Here is a 19,173-nt window from a genome sequence, read left to right as displayed (position 1 = left end):
CCACACAGCTCAGCTACGAGCAGGAAACAGCTACAGCCAGGAGAGGAAGCACCTACAGGAAGTGCAGAGCTGAACTGCAAGAGTTTCCCCAGTGCCTCAGGAGGGCTCAGCCCTGCCAGGAGCCACCTGGGCCCCGCGGGGATGGCTGGCGCAACCCAGGGTGGGGCCCGAGGGCCAGGAGAAATGGAAGAGGAACAGGCTGAGTCTCATACAGTCGCCCAGGAGTTCCTGAACTGGTTCTTACGGCGCCATGTGTATCCCGAGCAAAGGGAACACCGGAGAAGGGAGCAGGAGTGCCAGCAGGTGCAAGCTCTGGTCAGCAGGATCATGGCTCGGGTGCATCAGTGGAATACGCTGTTGTTCACGGGGGAAGCCATCCTGGTGGGCTGCCAAGCCCAGGACCTCCATGTCCGGGCAGAGTCCAGCAGTAGCGACTACGACTTCCTGGCCCCCATCCAGTACAACACGAACGTGATCCTGCTGGGTACCCTGTACAGTGCGCCGTGCACAGAGCTCCACTTCCTGCCTTCCTGGCTGAGCCTGAGGTCTGGCGTGCCGGTGTACCGCTGGGAGAACAAGCTGGTGGTGGATTACAACAAGGTGACACTGAGAAAGATCTTGGATGAGAAGGCTGTAGACTTCGGCAGGAAGGATCTAGGCTTGGACCTCACGGAGGAAGACATCAAAGAAATAAATGGCCGACAGGTAAGTGAGATCATATCAGAATGTATCCTCCAGAGCCGTCCACACACTCAGCTCTGCCGGTGCCCCTCACTCCCGACCCACAGCCCCTGCTAGCCCAGCCCTGCCCCCCAGCTCTGCCGGTGCCCCTCACTCCTGAGCTGCAGCTTCTTTTTATTTTGGATTAAAGCATCTGAATAAATTTGATTTCACCCCTTTTCAGAAGGATCTTTGGACGGGCGGCATCGATCCATTTCTGGTAGCTAGAAAGTTCCATGAATTTGTCGAGAATGCTCTGGCTGAGGGTAAGTGTTGGTTTTAGCATTAATCCATTAGTGTTGCATTAATTAATCAAGGCCTGAAATGAAGATGATAAATAAACCCTGTGACGCTCCTCAAACTAATCCCCAGATATTCTCGTATCACAATCCCAGCTCTCCCAAAATGCTCCGGCTAATCCTTCCCCCAGTCAATACGGCCACACGTAACCCAGTCACTGCAGCTGCAGGGCAAGGGGGTCATTCTCAGGGGCTATTGCTAGAATTAGCCCTGTGCAGGCATTTACCTTAACTCTGTATTTCCTGGGCAATACAGGCCAGAGCATGAGTTAACCAGGCAACCTTAACTCTGCGTTAATCACGCTTTGGTCAGTGATTAGAATCGTAGATTCCAAGGCCAGCTGGCTTTGTTTGCACTAGGAGAATCGACCTCTCCCCTCTGGGCCTCTGTGGGGCAGAAACAGGGTAGAAAACGGTTGTAAATGTCTCTCAAGCCCTAGGCTGGGCCCAATTCCAAACCCGGGCGGCTGCCTTCCACCCTTCTCCTTCCTTCTAGGGCTGGATTTTTTAGCTCATCTCTGTTAGCAAGTTCCAAGATGGCGAGAGCTTTCAAGGAAAAACCTCTGGTCCATGGCAGTCAGGATCCTGGTCCCCTCATCGATCCGTCTTGTCATTCCAGACCAGGAGTGCTTTTGACCCGGGCAGTTGACCAAATCTGGGGAGCTGTTGCTTGTTCCTGCTAGGAGGAGAAATTGATGATAAGAGTCAAGTGTTTTCTTTGATGCAGTCTTGTTTGTTGACAAAGTTTATGCAGAAAGTCCTGTTTCCCTAAACGTAGTAGGAATCAAACAACAGAAAACCAGTTTCTCTGCTCACTGTCCCAAACATGCCTTTCCTAGGGTTACCAAACGTCTGGGGTTTCCCGGACAATATCTCTTTTTTTGAGCTTCCATTCTCTGTCCGGATGAATTGCTGAAATAACAGGAAATGTCCTGGATTTTTGCAGAGCAGATGCTGTAGCTCGGGGGCGAGGGATAGCTCAGTGGTTTGAGCATTGGCCTGCTAAACCCAAGGTTGTGAGTTCAATCCTTGAGGGGGCCATTATAGGGATCTGGGGCAAAAATTGAGGATTGGTCCTGCTTTGAGCAGGGGGTTGGACTAGATGATCTCCTGAGGTCCCTTCCAACCCTGATATTCTATGAGTCTATGAGAAGGAGCCCTGATTGGTCTGCTTCCCGATGGGTCTGTCTCCTGCATCCACAGCTGATTGGTCCATTCCCCGGGCATCCGCAGCTGCCAGATCCCACCCACCCAGGCCCCGATTCCCAGCCCTGGGGAGGGGGTCCCGCAGGGAGTCGATGACTGACGGCTGTCACTGCCTCCTGGGCTTGCGCCAGCCGCTCAGCCACCATGACAGGGAGAGCCCCCCACCTCCAGTGAGCACCCCCACTGCAGGTACCCCCTCCAGCTTCCCCAACTGTGCTCCCCAGTTCCCTCCCCCCCCAGTGTCCTGTTTTGGGGAACCTGAAATATGGTAACCCTAGCCTTTCCAGCCAGCACTCTGCCCAAAAAGCTTTTCTTTTAGCCACATTGCTAGCAGCGCTTCTATTCCTGTCTGCTGGGCTTTCTTCCTGCTTCTGTGTGTACTTGTGTACACACACACACACACACACACACACACACCGAACAGTGCCCAGCTAAGCCCCTGCCCACTAGTTCACATTGCCCCAGGTTACACCCAGTCCATAACAACAATTTTGTTTAACGCAACCTTTAACTAAGGCCTGGTCTGCGCTACAGAGTTAGGTTGACATAAGGCAGCTTACGTCAACCTCACTCTCTGTGTCTACACTACAGCCTTATTCCTGCTGATGGAAGTGCCCTACATCACTGACATCATAACTCCACCTACACATGAGGCGTAGGGCTTATGTTGGTGTAGTTAGGGTGACGCAGGGTCCCTGTAGACACCGCGTTACTTACATCCGCTGTTGGCTGTCATTCATTCAGCTAGAGCCCTGCTTCCCCCACAGGTTCCCGGCTCCCTGCTCCCAGCCGGGCTGCCACCTGGGCTCACTGATCCCCGCTGGGAGACCTGCTTCCCCACCCAGGTTCCCCGCACCCTGCTCCCAGCTGGGCACCCCACCGGTCTGAGCCAGACAATAGCAGCGTGAAATCGGCAAGTATGTCAATTTCCCTCTTGGTAGGCTCTGTGCTGTGAAATGGAACCTGCCCCGAGCTCACAGCTGGGGGTGTCACCCCGGGGCGGATGGGGGCCTCCAGCTGTGAGCCCCATATGGCTGCCAGTGCCCCACAATGCCCCACTTCAGTCTGTGCAAGTGTTCCTGGTAAGGACACGCTGCCCCAGCAGAAGGAGGGCAGCATGGACACCACCAGCCCATTGAATTACTGCGGTGGCTATAGGTTGACCTACATTAAGTTGACCTAATCTTGTAGTGTAGACAAGCCCTAGAGCCCTTCATTTTTTACTGGTTTTTACCCCCCCCCCCCCCGCAAAAAAAACAAACAAAAAAAAACCCTCCTGGGTTTACAAAAGCTCTTATTCAGCTTTTACCAATTTTCACCCAAATTGTGGATCACTCAAGTACATGAAAATACCAGTTATGTTAAGGAAATCCAATCCGTGACATCCGGTAGACGTGTTTATGTTAATAATGAATTCGTCTAAGTGTAAAAGCGAGGCTGTCTGTTAAAGCAAGGTAACGCCGTGGAAGATACACACACACGTCAGTGCTTGACTCCTAAACAAAAGGAAGCGCCAGAACCTGGCTGTCTGCTCCAGAAGGAGAGATGGTGGCTCAGTAACATGTGGCTCAAACCCAGCTCCCTGCTCTGGAAGGAGAGATGACATCTCAGTTAGCCTCAGCCACCATCTCTCCTTCTGGAGTAGGGAGCCAGGTCCGGGGAGCTTTTAGGACTGGAGCACGGATGTACTTTTCTTGATTTGTTGCTTTTTCTCTGTCTTCCCATCCCCCAATATCCATCCCGATGTTGACCCAGAAAACTGCGACTTTAATTTTTTGCACCGATTCTCATCCATCTTTAAGTTTTTTTAATAAACCCTTATGAATTCCCAAATAAAATCCGAAGGTGAAGGGCCTTGCCTACACCAACTTTTCGTGGCCTTACAAGGATTTAATTAATCCATTTTACAACCGACATCCATCTATTTCTGGCACTGTTTAACTAAGGATCTGTTTCCACAGCACACTAGTGTGTATTTCCATTTAGACCTGGGTGACATTTTTCAGCCAAAACTTTTCTTCAGTGAAAAATGCAGATTCAGGTCAGCTGAATCATTTTGCAAATTCATGCCTATTTTGGCCAGTAATTTAAAACAACAGGTTTAAAACAAACAAAAGGCAGTATTTCTTCACACAACGCACAGTCAACCTGTGGAACTCCTTGCCAGAGGATGTTGTGAAGGCCAAGACTATAACAAGGCTCAAAAAAGAACTAGATAAATTCATGGAGGATAAGTCCATCAATGGCTATTAGCCAGGATGGGCAGGGAGGGTGTCCCTAGCCTCTGTTTGCCAGAAGGTGGGAATGGACGACAGGGGATGGATCACATGGTGATTCCCTGTTCTGTTCATTCCCTCTGGGGCACCTGGCATTGGCCACTGTCGGAGACAGGACACTGGACTAGATGGACCTTTGGTCTGACCCAGTATGGCCATTCTTATGTGATGGGCATGTGTAGGACCCATGGATCTTGAAAGGTGCATTATGGGGAGTGTCGATCATTGTAGCAGTGGAGATGTGTCCGCAGGTTTTGCATCTGTTGTTCTGGCAGGGTCTGGTGCTACTTTGAGTTGGTGAGTCCTGGTCTGTGGGGAGCTTGCTTCTGTTGATGAGGTTGGAGCTTGTTTGAAGGCCAGAAAAGGGGGTTCAGGAAAGAACCCATCAGTATGGGTTGTAATTATTTGATGATACCCAGTATGGGCTCCAGTCTGGGGTGGTAGGTGACAACTGTGTGCGGTTGGTGGGATTTTTTCCCCCCTGTATTGAAGCAGGTTATCTCAGCGTATTTTGGTGACCCGTTCCATGACGCGATCTACTCCTCTTATGGAGTGTCCTTGTTTGGTGAAACTGACTCTGAGTGTGTTAAGGTGGGTGTCCTGGACTTTCTCCTCGGAACATATTCTGTGGTATCTGAGTGCCTGACTGTCGAGAACAGATTTCTAGGTGGGTTTGGGGTGGTTACTGGATCTGTGAAGGTAGGTGTGGTGATCCGTGGGTTTCTTGCGTCCATAGGGTTCCATTGCTGAAGTTGATCGCAGTGTCCAGGAAGTTGATGCTGGTGTGGGAGTGCTCCAGAGAGAGTTTAATGGATGAGTGGGGGTTGTTGAAGTTGTGGTGGAAATCTCTGAGGGAGTTTAAGTTGTCTGTCCAGAGGGTGTAAATATCATCAGTGTATCTCAGGTGTATCATTGGTTTTCTGGTGCACTTGTCCAGAAATTCTTCCTCAAGGTGGCCCATGAAGAGTTTGACATATTGGGGAGCCGTCCTAGTACCCACGGCTGCTTCCGTGGTTTGAACAAAGTTCTCATTGTCGAATGTACAGTTGTTATGGGTGAGGATGAAACGGACGAGTGTGGGGCGGGTATCTGAGGGTTGTCCCTTGTCTTGTAGCTATTTGAGGCAGGCAGCTCTGCCGTCATTGTGAGGGATGTCAGTGTACAGGGAGGTGACATCCATGGTGGCTGGGATGGTGTTCTGAGACAGGTTGTTAACGTTGCAGAGTCCGCGGACTGTGTCCTGTAGGAATCTGGTGTGTGCTCTGTCTCTTTGGCAGCAGCGAACCTAATAATTTCTGTGAGTGTTGAATGAGAGGGACTGGACCTGCAGGGAGAGGTCTCTGGGGAACTCGGGATGGGCTTCACTGATTGTTTTCTACACGGCAATGTTTGGACTATCAGATTCTCCAGAAGTTCGCGGGTGAGGCGGACAACTGGGGTGGCAGGGAGCTGGCACACAGTCTGATCTCCAGCAAAGCTCTCTGTTGCTAAGGCAGTGAGGTAAACTGGCTTACGGTTCTAAGTGCCCCCAGCAGAGCATCACACCGGGGTTGTATGGATTTTCTTTACTGGGATAAAAATCATCCTGTAAGTGAAGTAGTTAATCAGAGGAACTCACTGCTAAGTGTAGAACAGGCCCAGCTGATCGTATTTCCGGTGTGTGTTGATTTCAGCACTTCCGACAACCCGTAGCTGTAACTGTGAGCCGGCCAAGACTTGATTAATATAGACACAAAGAAATCCGACTTCTTCCAACCCTGCAGGAATCTCATCGTTTTCCTCCAGTTTTACCTTTGTGATCAGCCTTCTATGCAAGATTCTGAGTGTCATAGATTTTAACTAGCCCTTTTCTTCTCCCATCTCTGTTTTTAGAAGGAAGCAGCCCTGCTCCCGGAATTAGTAAGTATTAAAAGAGATAGAATAAGGCGCTCTGTAAGTGGAGAAATTACAAGCACCACCTATGAGGGAAATGCAGAAGGGAAACTGTTAAATTGCATAGGGTAAAATGGGGAATACATTTAAAAGGGGGCTGCAGGTCGGGATTCAGAGGTATCGGCACAGTTATGGGGGGAGCCCAGGGCTGGGCTAGCAGGGGGCTGTGGGTCGAGATTATGGGGCACCACAGAGTTGTTTTCTGAGAAATTTTACCCTGTTCCTTCTTAATCTCTCACACAATGGAGTTCCCAGAGTTAGGGGTTAGGGAGTCAGGATTCTTGGTTTCGATCTTCAGTTCTTCCACTAACTCACCATGTGCTCATGGAGGTGAAGTTATTCACACAATGTCACAGAGACTCAAAAGAAGACTCAGAAATAGAACCCAGGAGTCCTGGGCTCTTGGCCCTCATTCCCTTAATCTTTGCCCTTCCATCATCTCAGATCTGCAAAGCTTTTATCTCTGTTTGCTTTTGACTCCCACTCCACTGTCTTGCCCTCTCCAAGGCAACATTAGACTGAGCAACTTTGCAAAATGCTCTGCCGTGCAGCTCAGCCTGGAGGTGGACGGCCAAGCTGTGTCTATAGACCTGGTACCCACCATCCGGAATAAAGTGGACATGTCTATGGATTGGCCAAGGCAGGATCTCAGGTGGCTTTCCGACTGGTGGGACCAGGAGCAAGACACTGAGCGGATCAAACCCACCTGGAATATCATGGAAATTTACAAAACTGGGGCCGATCTGGTGGCCAAGAATCTGTACTGGAGGTAAAAATGCAAATCTCATTTGTTCTAGCAGAAGGCAACAAAAACACACACAGAGGGGGCTCAGCCCCTCCAGCAGGGGGGAGCAAGGACACACACACACACATACACACACAGCAGGGGCCATCCCCACCAGCAGGGGGCAGCAGGGACACACACACACCCTGGTGCAGGTGTGGGATGGGAGTCAGTCTGATCCCGTACTCCCATTCAGCCCTGTCTCATTTCCCCCACCCCTTCCCAGGCTCTCCTATTCCCTGGCTGAGACCCGACTCCTCAGGGACATTGACCTCGATGGTGCTGGGTGGAGGCGGGAGGCGCTGCAGCTGCTGAAGCAAATCAACATGGAGCAGTGGGTACCGCGCTACGGCAAAGTCCTGACCTCCTACCACCTGAAGGTAACTCAGACAGAGAGGGCGGAGTGGGAGGGGGTGGGGAATGGATGATACGAGCATCCACAGGTATAGGGGAGAAAGATCTAGTGGGTTAGAGCAGCAGGGGAGGGGCGGCAGAGAGGGCTGGGTTTTATTCCAGCTCCGGGAAGGGGAGTGGGGTCTAGTGGTTAGCGCTGCGTGTTTCTTCTTCCAACTGTTTCGCTCTGGGTTCTCCATCTCAGGTGCCCATGCGCCCCAGATGCCTTTGTTGGGAGAATTTTGGTAGCGGTGCCCATTCCGCCCAAGCACGCCCTCCAGACATCCTCGTGCCCCATACCGAGGATATAGAGAGGTGAGCAGGAGAACCACCCTCAGTTCCTTCTCTGCCGCCTGACAGCCTAAGATAGTGTCTCATGTGCCCGCTTCACCTTTGCTTAGCTTAGTCAAGCCTCCAATTTTAGTCACAATTAGAGTGCGGTGCTGTTTAGCTCACCTCGTTTATTTCTTTATACTTTGTGGGGGGGTCTGTTTAATGTTCCCCTTGTCCCCTCCCTCCTCCGCCTGCCCCTTCCCCTCCATTCTGAGAGGTTTATGCTTCGGGAGTTGTCATCAACTTGGTATGCCGGGATCCCCAGGATTTCAGCTTTCCCGGTCAGTGACGGACATTCCCGGTGTAGCTGCTGCCTGAGATACCCACAAATCCCAGCTAAGTGCAAAATCTGCTCGGCGGTTAAAAGGAGAGTTTGTAAAAATTGGAGATTAAATTTAGGCTCTTCACGATGGAGCTCTCCCTCTGACCAGTCATGGGTCCAGGCCCAGGTACCCCTTGGACATTGGCCTCTGAGTGAAAACAGTGCTCTGCTGATCTCAGTCCCCTCAAATTCCCGACCAGATTTTCCTGACGTGAGGGTTTCCAGAAGTGGACTTCTCTCCGACCACCACCAACAGAAAGTGTAAGAAAATCTGTTCGAGAGGAGGTCTGGATTATCAATCCTTGGGAGACGCCTTCCTCATTCCTTGGACAAGAGCTCTTCTTCATGCATATCCTCTGACACCATTGATTCAGAACAAGATCAAATGAGACAGAGACGGAGTCACTCTAGCTGCACCAACTCGCTCGAGCCAGGTCTGGTTCTCTGACCTGATTCGTCTCACTTCCTATCCAGCTGCAGCTTCTGGTTGTTTCCTGTCTGTTGCCCCAGGACTCCAGTTGGTCTCTCCACTTCAACATGGCCATCCATGGTTCCTCAATGGTTCTCGGGGATCATAGAATCATAGAATATCAGGGTTGGAAGGGACCTCAGGAAGTCATCTAGTCCAACCCCCTGCTCAAAAGCAGGACCCATCCCCAATTAAATCATCCCAGCCAAGGCTTTGTCAAGCCTGACCTTAAAAACTTCTAAGGAAGGAGATTCCACCACCTCCCTAGGCAATGCATTCCAGTGTTTCACCACCCTCCTAGTGAAAAAGTTTTTCCTAATATCCAACCTAAACCTCCCCCACTGCAACTTGAGACCATTACTTCTTGTCCTGTCCTCTTCCAGGGATAGAGGTTTCCTGCTCAGCAGATATAAAAGAGATACAGTGATCTGTACTAGAAATACTTACCTTCAGAAATGGAAGAGATTTTACCATTGGGGTCCCCAGTGACAGTTTTCACCTGTTCATTCTTCCCTCTCCGATATTCTTAATTATCTGATGGATTTTGAGAAATCAGGTCTTTCTATGAGTTCCGTCAGCGTTTGTTTCGTGGCTATTACAGCCTTTCATTCCCCTGTGCAAGGATTTTCAGTCTTTGGTCCAAGAGGTGAATCTAGCTAAATCGCTCAGTAATAGTGACCACAATGCAAATAAATTTAGCATCCTGGTAGGGGGGGATAATTAACCCCCCCCACACACACACACACACTGTAATATTTAACTTTAATGAGAAGCAATTTGCTAAAGATTGTGACGGGCTTGTACCAACCCTACGCTGGAGAAGCGAAGATTAACAAACTGCTCTGGGCCCAAGAAGCCACGCCCCCTCGCCCCTACTGGGCATGCTCCCAGTGGCAGGAGCATTGAAAAGGGAGCCGCTCGGCTCAGGCTGGGCTGATGGAGGAGGAGAGCGGTTGTTGGCAAGAGCCTCCTGCCGGGAAGCCTTCGGGGCTCCAAGCCACCGGGGTCAAGCCGCCTAGCTGCAGCGCGGGAAGCCAGCCAGCTGCGGGAGCCGAGAGGGACGACTTGCTGTTCCCAGCGAAGGAGTTGCCGGACACAGAGCAGGGCGAACACAAGAAGGACCCCACGTCCAACCCCCGGAGATGCCACTGGAGGGACAAGGGTAGAAAGCGACACAGGGAAAGCGCTCTGGGGTATCAGGACATGAACCCTGTGTCAGGGTACCTTGTTTTGAAGGGCCCTGGGTCAGAACTTGGTCGAGTAGGGTGGGCCTGGGTTCCCCTACCATCCCCACACTTGCCACTGGGCAATACTCCCCTTCTGCTATTGCTGCTAGGCAAAGCGACCCCTGGGACCGCCACTGGTGGATGTTATATCCTGGAGCGTCACCATTAGGTGGCACTATCCGTCCGAAGCACCCAGCCAGCCCCCCCGACAAAGATACAGAAACTAACAGTACAAATTTTTTTCAATACATCAGAAGCAGGAAGCCTCTCAAACAACCAGTGGGACCACTGGACAATGAGGGGCTAAAGAAGCCCTCAAGGAAGACAAGGCTGTTGTAGAGAAGCTAAATGAATTCTTTGCATCAGTCCTTACTGCAGAAGATGTGAGGGAGATTCCCACATCAGAACTGTCCTTTTGGGGCACCAGATCTGAAGTACTGACCCACACTGATGTGTTGTTGTCACGGAGTGTGGGGGAGTCCAGGCCCTGCACCCCTCTTCCTAGGATTCACTGAGACTCTCAGCCAGCCAGTAAAACAGAAGGTTTATTGGACAACAGGAACACAGTCCAAAACAGAGCTTGTGGGTACAACCAGGACCCCTCAGTCAAGTCCTTCTGGGGGAGCAGGGAGCTTAGACCCCAGCCCTGGGGTTCCCTGCGTTCCTCCACCCAGCCCCAAACTGAAACTAAACCCACCCAGCAGGTTCCCTGCTGTAGCCTCTGTTCACATTCCCGGGCAGAGGTGTCTCCTCCCCCTCCTGGCTCAGGTGACAGGCTCTCAGGTCTCCCATCCCCAGGGCACATTCCCAGGTCAACACTTCCCCCTCCCTGCTGCATCACATCCTCACATCTCTCCCCCCTTCGAGACTGAACTGAGCGGGGTCACTGTGACCAGTGACCTGGGGAAGTTCGGGGCCCCCTCTCCAGGACAGCGCATCCGCTATCAGGTTGGCCCTTCCCTTCACGTGGACCACGTCCATGTCGTAATCCTGCAGGAGCAGGCTCCATCTCAGGAGCTTGGCGTTGGCTCCTTTCATCGGGTGCAGCCAGGTCAGGGGAGAGTGGTCGGTGTAGACGGTGAAGTGTCGCCCGAAGAGATGGGGCTCTAGTTTCTTGAGGGCCCACACCATGGCCAGGCACTCCTTCTCGACGGCCGCGTAGTGTTGCTCCTGGGGTAGCAACTTCTTGCTCAGGTACATGATGGGGTGTCTCTCCCCCTTTTCATCCTCCTGCATTAACACCGCCCCCAGTCCCATGTCTGAGGCGTCGGTGAACACCACAAAGGGCTTGTCAAAGTCTGGGTTTGCCAGAACTGGGCCACTGACCAGAGCCTCCTTCAGCGCCCGGAAAGCCTCCTGGCACTGCTCGGTCCAGACCACCTTGTCTGGCTTCCCCTTCTTGCATAGCTCAGTGATGGGGGTGGCTATGGTGCTAAAGTGGGGCACAAATCTTCGGTAGTATCCTGCCATCCCAATAAAGGCTTGGACCTGCTTTTTGGTGTGGGGAGCGGGCCAGCCTCTGATCACCTCCACCTTGGCTGGTTCCGGCTTTAGGCGGCCGCTCCCCACCCGATGGCCCAGGTAAGATACTTCAGCCATCCCCACCTTGCACTTCTCCGCTTTTACCGTCAGCCCAGCCCCCTGGAGTCGGTCCAGCACTTGTCTAACCTGGGACACATGGTCCTCCCAGGTCTGGCTAAAGACACAGATGTCATCAATATACGCCACGGCAAAACTCTCCATCCCCCTCAGGAGCTGGTCCACCAGGCGCTGGAAGATGGCCAGCGCTCCCTTGAGGCCGAACGGCAGGGTCAGGAACTCATAGAGCCCCAGAGGGGTGATAAAGACGGATTTCAGCCGGGCATCTACATCCAGCGGCACTTGCCAGTAGCCTTTTGTAAGGTCCATGGTGGTAAGGTACCGAGCTCCTCCCAGCTTGTCTAGGAGCTCGTCAGGCCTGGGCATGGGGTAGGCATCAGATACAGTGATGGCATTGAGCTTCCGATAGTCCACACAGAACCGGACCGACCTGTCCTTTTTGGGGACCAGCACCACCGGCGAGGCCCAAGGGCTGGCAGAGGGCTGGATCACCCCCAAAGCCAGCATGTCCCGGACCTCTCTTTCCAGGTCCTGAGCAGTTTTCCCTGTGACTCGGAAGGGGGAGCATCTTATCGGCGGGTGCGACCCGGTCTGCACCCGGTGGACAGTCAGATTAGTGCGTCCAGGCTGGTTGGAAAACAGCTGTCGGTACGGATGCAGCACCCCCCTGATCTCAGCTTGCTGGGCAGGGGTTAGCTGATCCGAGAGGGGAATTGTTTCCAGGGGGGAACCAGCTCTGGTCCCAGGGAATAGATCTACTAAAGGGTGATCTCCCTGCTCCTCCCACTGTCCACACACGGCCAACACCACATTCCCCCTGGCATAATATGGCTTCATCATATTCACATGGTACACCCGGCGGTGGTGCGCCCGGTTCGACAGCTCCACCACACAGTTTACCTCATTGAGCTGCTTGACGACCTTGAAAGGGCCCTCCCAGGCGGCCTGTAGTTTGTTCTTTCTCACAGGGATGAGAACCATCACCGGATCCCCGGTGGCGTAGGCACGGGCCCGCGCCATGCGGTCATACCAGACCTTCTGCTTCTTCTGGGCTCGGGCCAGATTCTCGCTGGCCAGGCCCATGAGTTCAGCCAGTCTCTCTCGGAAGATCAGGACATACTCCACCACTGACTCTCCATCGGGAGTGGCCTTCCCCTCCCATTCGTCTCTCATCAGGTCCAGGGGGCCCCTCACCCTCCTTCCATATAACAGTTCGAAAGGCGAAAATCTGGTCGACTCCTGGGGCACCTCCCTGTACGCGAACAGCAGGTGAGGTAAGTACTTGTCCCAGTCCTGCGGGTGCTGGTTCATAAAGGTTTTCAGCATCATCTTCAGCGTCCCATTGAACCTCTCCACCAGCCCATTGGACTGGGGGTGATAAGCTGAGGCCCAGTCGTGCCGGACCCCACATTTCTCCCACAAGCACCGGAGCAGGGCCGACATGAAGTTGGAGCCTTGGTCTGTCAAGACTTCCTTGGGGAACCCCACTTGGCTGAAAATGGTCAGGAGCGCATCGGCCACGGTGTCGGCTTCAATGGAAGCTCAGGGCACTGCCTCGGGGTAGCGGGTGGCAAAATCTACCACCCCCAGAATGTATTTCTTCCCCGACCGGGTCGTCCTGCTGAGAGGCCCCACGATGTCCATGGCCACCTTCTGGAAAGGCTCCTCTATGATGGGCAAAGGTCTCAAAGCCGCTTTCCCCTTGTCTCGGGCCTTCCCCACCCTCTGACAGGGGTCACAGGATCGGCAATACTGCCGGACCGTGGTAAAGACCCCGGGCCAGTAAAAGTTCTGTAGCAACCTCTGCCGGGTGCGCCGGATTCCCTGGTGCCCTGCGAGGGGGATGTCATGGGCCAGGTACAGGAGCCTGCGGCGATACTTCTGGGGGACCCCCAGCTGCCTCCTGATCCCACAGGACTCTACTTCCCTTGTGGGAGCCCATTCTCGGTACAGGAACCCCTTCTCCCACAGGAACCTCTCCTGGCAGCCTCTCCTCATGGTCCGTACCACACCAAGGTCGGCCAGGTCCCTGAGCTTCTGCAAGGAGGGATCTTTCCTCAACTCGGCCTGGAACTCAGCGGCTGGGGCAGGGACGGGGCCCGGTTCCCCCTCAGTGGCCAGGTCTGAGGCCTCCACCTCTCTGAGCCGTGCCCCTCGGCGCTCCCTCCCCACCAGGGTAGGGTCCTGCGCCTCCGGTGTGATACCCTCCCCGAGGTCAGGGCGCAGTGCCCCTCGCCGGCTCTGGCTACGCGTCACAACCAGGGCGGCCTGGGGCTTGCTTGGCCAGTCCTCTAGGTCTCCCCCCATCAAAACTTCAGTGGGCAAATGGTGGTGTACCCCCACATCCTTGGGGCCCTCCTTGGCCCCCCATTTCAGGTGTACCCTTGCCACAGGCACCTTAAATGGGGTCCCGCCCACCCCTGTCAGGGTCAGGTAGGTGTTGGGCACCACCCGATCTGGGGCCACCACCTCGGGCCAGGCCAGCGTCACCTCCGCGCCCATATCCCAGTATCCATTGACCTTCCTCCCATCCACCTCCAGGGGAACAAGGCACTCTCTCCGGAGGGACAGTCCCGCGCCCACCCTGTAAACCGAGCACCCTGAGTCCAGAGCCTCCAGCCCTCTGGCGGAGCTGGCCGGGGGTACTCTTCCCTCCTGAGCAGGTGGTAAACTGGTAGCCCCCCTTGCCTGGGTCATCTGCCCCTCGTCCAGCTGAGTCCCTACCCAGTTAACCCTGGGTAGGTTGGGTCTGCTCAATTTGTCCCTGAGCCCGGGGCACTGGGTCCGTACGTAGCCTCTCTGGCTACAGTGATAGCAGCTTAGGTCACATTGGTCCCCTCGACCAGTGGCTGGCTTCCCGCGCTGCAGCTAGGCGGCAGATGGGATTCACCCAAAAGTTCTGAAGGAACTCAAATATGAAATTGCAGAACTACTATCTGTCGTATGTAGCCTATCGCTTAAATCAGCCGCTGTACCAGATGACTGGAAGATGACCACGCTAACGCCAGTTTTAGAAAAGGGTGCCAGAGGTGATCCTGGCAATTACAGGCCGGTAAGCCTGACTTCCGTACCAGGCGGCTTGGTAGAAACTATAGTAAAGAACAGAATTATCAGACTCATAAGCATGATTTGTTGCAGAAGAGTCAACCTGGCTTTTGTAAAGGGAAATCATGCCCCACCAATCTGTTAGAATTCTTTGAGGGTGTCAACAAACAAGTGGACAAGGGGGATCCAGTGGATACAGTGTACTTGGACTTTCAGAAAGCCTTTGACAAGTTCCCTCACCACAGGCTCTTAAGCAAATTAAGCTGTCATGGGATAAGAGGGAAGGTCCTCTCATGGATCGGTAACTGGCTGAAAGATAGGGCTGGAATAAATGGTCAGCTTTCACAATGGAGAGAGGGAAACAATGGGGTTCCCAAGGATCTGTACTGGGACCTGTGCTGCTCAACATACTCATTAATGATCTGGAAAAAGGGGTGAACAGTAAAGTGGCAAAATTATTCAGGATAATTAAGTCCAAAGCTGGCTGCAAAGAGTTGCAGGGGGTGTCACAAAACCGGGTGACGTATCAGTATTGATAAGTGCAAAGTAACGCACATTGGAAAACATAATCCCAACTATACATACATAACAATGGGTTCTCAATTCGCTATTTCCACTCGAGAGAGAGAGTTTGGTCACTGTGGATAGTCCTCTGAAAACTTCCACTCAAGGCGCAGCAGCAGTCAAACGGGCTAACCGTGTGTTAGAAACTATTAGGAGAGGGATAGAAAACGAGACAGAAAATGTTTCATCTTGTGGGACATCACAGTAGAGACGGAATGGAGGGTGGTTCGTCCGCTCACCTCTAGGGCTCGCGGTGTGGGACACACGGGTGTGTGGAGCTCACGCACAGAGCAGATGCTGCTACCGAAAAATCTCTGCTCGACGGCACAGGGGTGTGCGCACCTGAAGGGCAGCATCCGTCGGGGCCTGGTTCTGGGAGAACTCCAGCTGCTACACGAGGTGAGTAACTTCTCCTTCTCTCGCAGATGGTCCTGTTTTGGGCAGCCGACCTCAACCCAGAGACCAAGAACTGGGCCACGGTGCTGGATGCTCTGGGGACCCTGCTGAAGGTGCTGGAGTTCAGCCTGGAGAAGAAACAGCTGCCCAGCTACTTCCTGCCTTCGATGAATTTCTTCGACTGGCACCGGAGTGAGGAAGAGAATTCCCTGAAGAACCGGGTGCTGGAGGTGCTCAGACTGGAGGTGAGGCTGATGAGATGCAGCCCAGAACAGTACCTCCAGCTGAGCTACGACCTGGCCAAGCCCCAAGGCCCGGGACCCTTCATCCAACGGGCGCGGGAGCTGGGCGAGTTTAGAAGGAAGCATCAGAAACTCTTTGAAGAGTTCAAAAACCTGAAGGAAGAAAAACAGCCGGGACAGGGAGCTGCGAGTATCTTCTTCGCCCAACACAGACACTTGGGCTCGTGTCTGCAGTTGAATATTCTATGCCAGGGGTTCTGAAACTGGGGGTCGGGACCCCTCAGGAGGCCGTGAGGTTATTACATGGGGGGTCACGAGCTGTCAGCCTCCACCCCAAACCCTGCTTCGCCTCCAGCCTTTATAATGGTGTTAAATATATGAAAAAGTGTTTTTCATGTATAAGGGGGGGTCCCACTCAGAGGCTTGCTGTATGAAAGGGGTCACCAGGACAAAAGTCTGAGAACCCCTGTTCTACGCTAACTTCACTTGGCTTTGGATTTATCCTGGGGGAACAGAGTCTGCTTAAAAACCATGAGACTTTATTTAAAAAACCAATGTTTTTAAACAATAATAAATGCCAGGTTCTGTTTATTGGCCTTCAGAGTTTTGCAGTGGGTGTCACATGGGGACGCTCTGGGTTGACCCAAGGGGAGCTGGGATCAGAATCCAGCCCTGACCCCACTGCAGTCGGGGGGTGACTCTGGTTTGACCCCAGAATCCAGCCCTTTGGGAGTAGAAACCGAACCTCTTTTCTCCTTTTGCCCTCAAACACCGTTCGGTGGCTTAGTAGAGCACGTCCGCTTCCTTTCCGAAGGCCCAGCCCACTCCCTCCCTCCGCACGCCGGGCTCCAGTTACGCCGGCTCACGGAAATGTCGCCGTTCCTAAACCTCCGTTGTCTCGTCTCTGCTGTCAGCGAGCCTGCGTGTGGGCCCGCTCCACTTCAGTGCGTGTTGGAACGTGGGCTCGTTCTCCACGGGCCTAGAACGTGCGGGAAAGCACCTGCCGACCGCGCTCCTTTGAACAGCCGCTGCTTCGTGCCAGGCAGCCGTACCAGGCTCCTTGACACGGCTGCCAGTCAGCTGCGACTGGCAGGGGGTGAGTCCACCGCGCTCTGCCTGCCCCGCTGGGAGCCCACTGTCCGCTGGGTAGGTATCCCAGGGAGCCCAGCGTGTCGTAACGAGCATCCCACCACCCTGGCCACTGCATCCCATGAATCATCTGGTTCCTCACCATTTTCAGGGAGCTGTCAGAGGTGCAGGCTCCCAGGAGCCAGTGACAAGAGGGGCAGGATGGGGTGGGGTGGGTGGACAGACAAACGGAGGGGCAGGGAGGGAGGGGAACATGACAGGGTTGTGTGTAGTGAGGAATGGGGGGATGGAGTGCTGGCGGGGGGGGGTAGACAATTCAGCCTGCACTGAAATCACACCCAACAGCTGGCCCATCTCTGCTATTTGCCCCCTTCTGGCTCCCAGTGCTGACACCTGCCTTTCCACTGGCTTCTCTTACACAGCTCTGGGTGATTTCACTCCACACTTCTCCCTCCCCAGCATGCCCCCCGCCCACCTGTGTCATCACCCCCCAGCCTCCTCCCTCCCTGTTAATACCCAGCCACCCCCCCACCCCAGCCAAGTGTCACTCAGCAAATGGGGACCCTGACACCCCGACACACTATCCCCACCCTGTTCCCCGAGGCACGTGGCACCCTTTGGTGGCAGCAGTGGGCTAGTGCCAAGGGTGCCCACACACACAGCTGCCCCCTGGTGGCAGCAGTGAGATATGGCGCAGACACACATCCCTGTGCATCCAGGTGCTCCCTGGTGTTCGTAGTGGGGTACGGCACAGAGACTTTCCCAACCTTGGCAAAGAGGAGCTAGGGACACCCTCCCTGCTCTTCCTGGCAAATAGCCATTGATGGACCGATCCCCCATGAATCTATCTAGCTCCCTTCTGAACCCCATTACCGTCTTGGTCTTCACAACACCCTCTGGCAAGGAGTTCCCCAGGTTGACAGTGCGTTACATGCAAAAATACTTCCTTGTGTTTGTTTTAAACCTGCTGTCTAATTTCATTGGGTGGCCCCTTGTTCTTGTGTTATGAGGAGTAAATAACACTTCCTTATCCACTTTCTCCACACCAGCTGTGATTTTATAGACCTCTATCAGATCCCCCCTTAGTCTCCTCTTTTCCAGGCTGAAAAGTCCCAGTCTCATTAATCTCTCCTCATACGGAAGCTGTTCCAGACCCCTGGAAGCCGTTCCAGACCCCTTTCCTATGAAACCTTTAGGGCTAGACACTGAAGGACTGACCGTCCACGCGGTACTTTGCGTAAAATCCAGACTGCTATTGACCTGGCAACGTGGCTGGCCCTAGGGTCAGAAGAGCACTTTGTGTAGCCAGCAGAGATTTTATGTAACTTCTCCCTGGACTGGAGCTCGGTGCTGGTTGGGACCAGAGAACGGGATGGCAGGAAAGGGGGCTGGGTGGCTGCTTTTTTCAGCTTCTCCATAACCAGGGTGGGGGATCAGGAGCTCCGTGTGTGACGGGTTGGGGAGTTTAACTTCAGTGTTACCCACCAGTCGTTGGGAGGATCTGCTCCCCCCCTGCAGCCTGCCCTGGGCATGTCCAGCGTGGGCTGCCCCAGGCTCCCCGGGACACATGAGCCAAGACGATCATTAGGCTCCCTCGTTAATCTGGGGCGTGGCAGAAGACTGACATGCTCATTGAGCTCGGCAGAGCCAAAGCCCTAAAATGTGGGCTGTGGATTTTGCCAGGCTGCCTCGGGACAGAGGCCGGAAGCTGGCTCAGTTCCACCCCTCCCGGAGCCAAGCCGCTGTCCTCACCTCCCTGGGCTGTGACGTTTGTGTCACCGACGCAATCGCTAGAGAAAGCACACCCCATGGCCTGGCTGGGAGCCAGGACTCCTGGGTTCTCCCCGGCTCGGGGAGGGGAGTGGGGTCTAGAGGGGTTAGAGCAGGGGGGCTGGGAGCCAGGACTCCTGGGTTCTCCCCAGCTCGGGGAGGGGCGTGGGGTCTAGAGGGGTTAGAGCAGGGGGGCTGGGAGCCAGGGCTCCTGGGTTCTCCCCAGCTCGGGGAGGGAAGTGGGAGCTGGTGGGTTAGAGCAGAGGGGGCTGGGAGCCAGGACTCCTGGGTTCTCTCCCTGGATCGGGGGAGGAGAGTGGGGGCTGTTGGAGGATTTGCTGCCTGGCTCCCCTCCCTGGGCCAGTTCCCCGCAGATACACCCGTTACAGAACCGCCCATGTTTAGACTCTCAGCTCCAGCATCTGCTGCTGCGCGAAGCCCTGGGACCGGGACCCCCAGGGCTCCTTCTCTGATCCAGGCCGGCTCCCCCTGCGATCGCCAGTGTTGC

The 19,173-nt window shown here is 54.1% G+C and overlaps 1 protein-coding gene across 3 annotated transcripts; it reads left to right on the top strand.

Annotated features, from left to right (window-relative positions):
* The first annotated feature begins 3 nt into the window (after nucleotides 1-3).
* On the top strand, nucleotides 4-16,395 carry LOC311521618 (cyclic GMP-AMP synthase-like receptor). 3 transcript variants are annotated; one of them, XM_084629994.1, is made up of 7 exons: nucleotides 4-705; nucleotides 905-986; nucleotides 6,374-6,400; nucleotides 6,941-7,202; nucleotides 7,444-7,597; nucleotides 7,816-7,925; nucleotides 15,594-15,821. In XM_084629994.1, exons 1-7 carry the CDS (start codon nucleotides 142-144, stop codon nucleotides 15,673-15,675), a joined length of 1,281 nt encoding a protein of 426 aa, XP_084486120.1. In that variant the 5' UTR covers nucleotides 4-141; the 3' UTR covers nucleotides 15,676-15,821. The 3 variants fall into 3 exon arrangements, with proteins under 3 accessions (XP_084486120.1, XP_084486121.1, XP_084486119.1); XM_084629995.1 differs by lacking the exon at nucleotides 15,594-15,821 and adding an exon at nucleotides 8,466-8,567; XM_084629993.1 differs by lacking the exon at nucleotides 7,816-7,925 and having other exon boundaries at nucleotides 15,594-16,395.
* The last annotated feature ends 2,778 nt before the right edge of the window (nucleotides 16,396-19,173 follow it).

The sequence above is a fragment of the Lepidochelys olivacea genome, assembly GCF_965140295.1.
Source record: "Lepidochelys olivacea isolate rLepOli2 genome assembly, chromosome: 6".
Lineage (NCBI taxonomy): Eukaryota > Metazoa > Chordata > Testudines > Cheloniidae > Lepidochelys > Lepidochelys olivacea.
The sequence above is the reverse complement of the archived record's forward strand: the minus strand, read 5'-3'. Positions and strand labels throughout refer to the sequence as shown.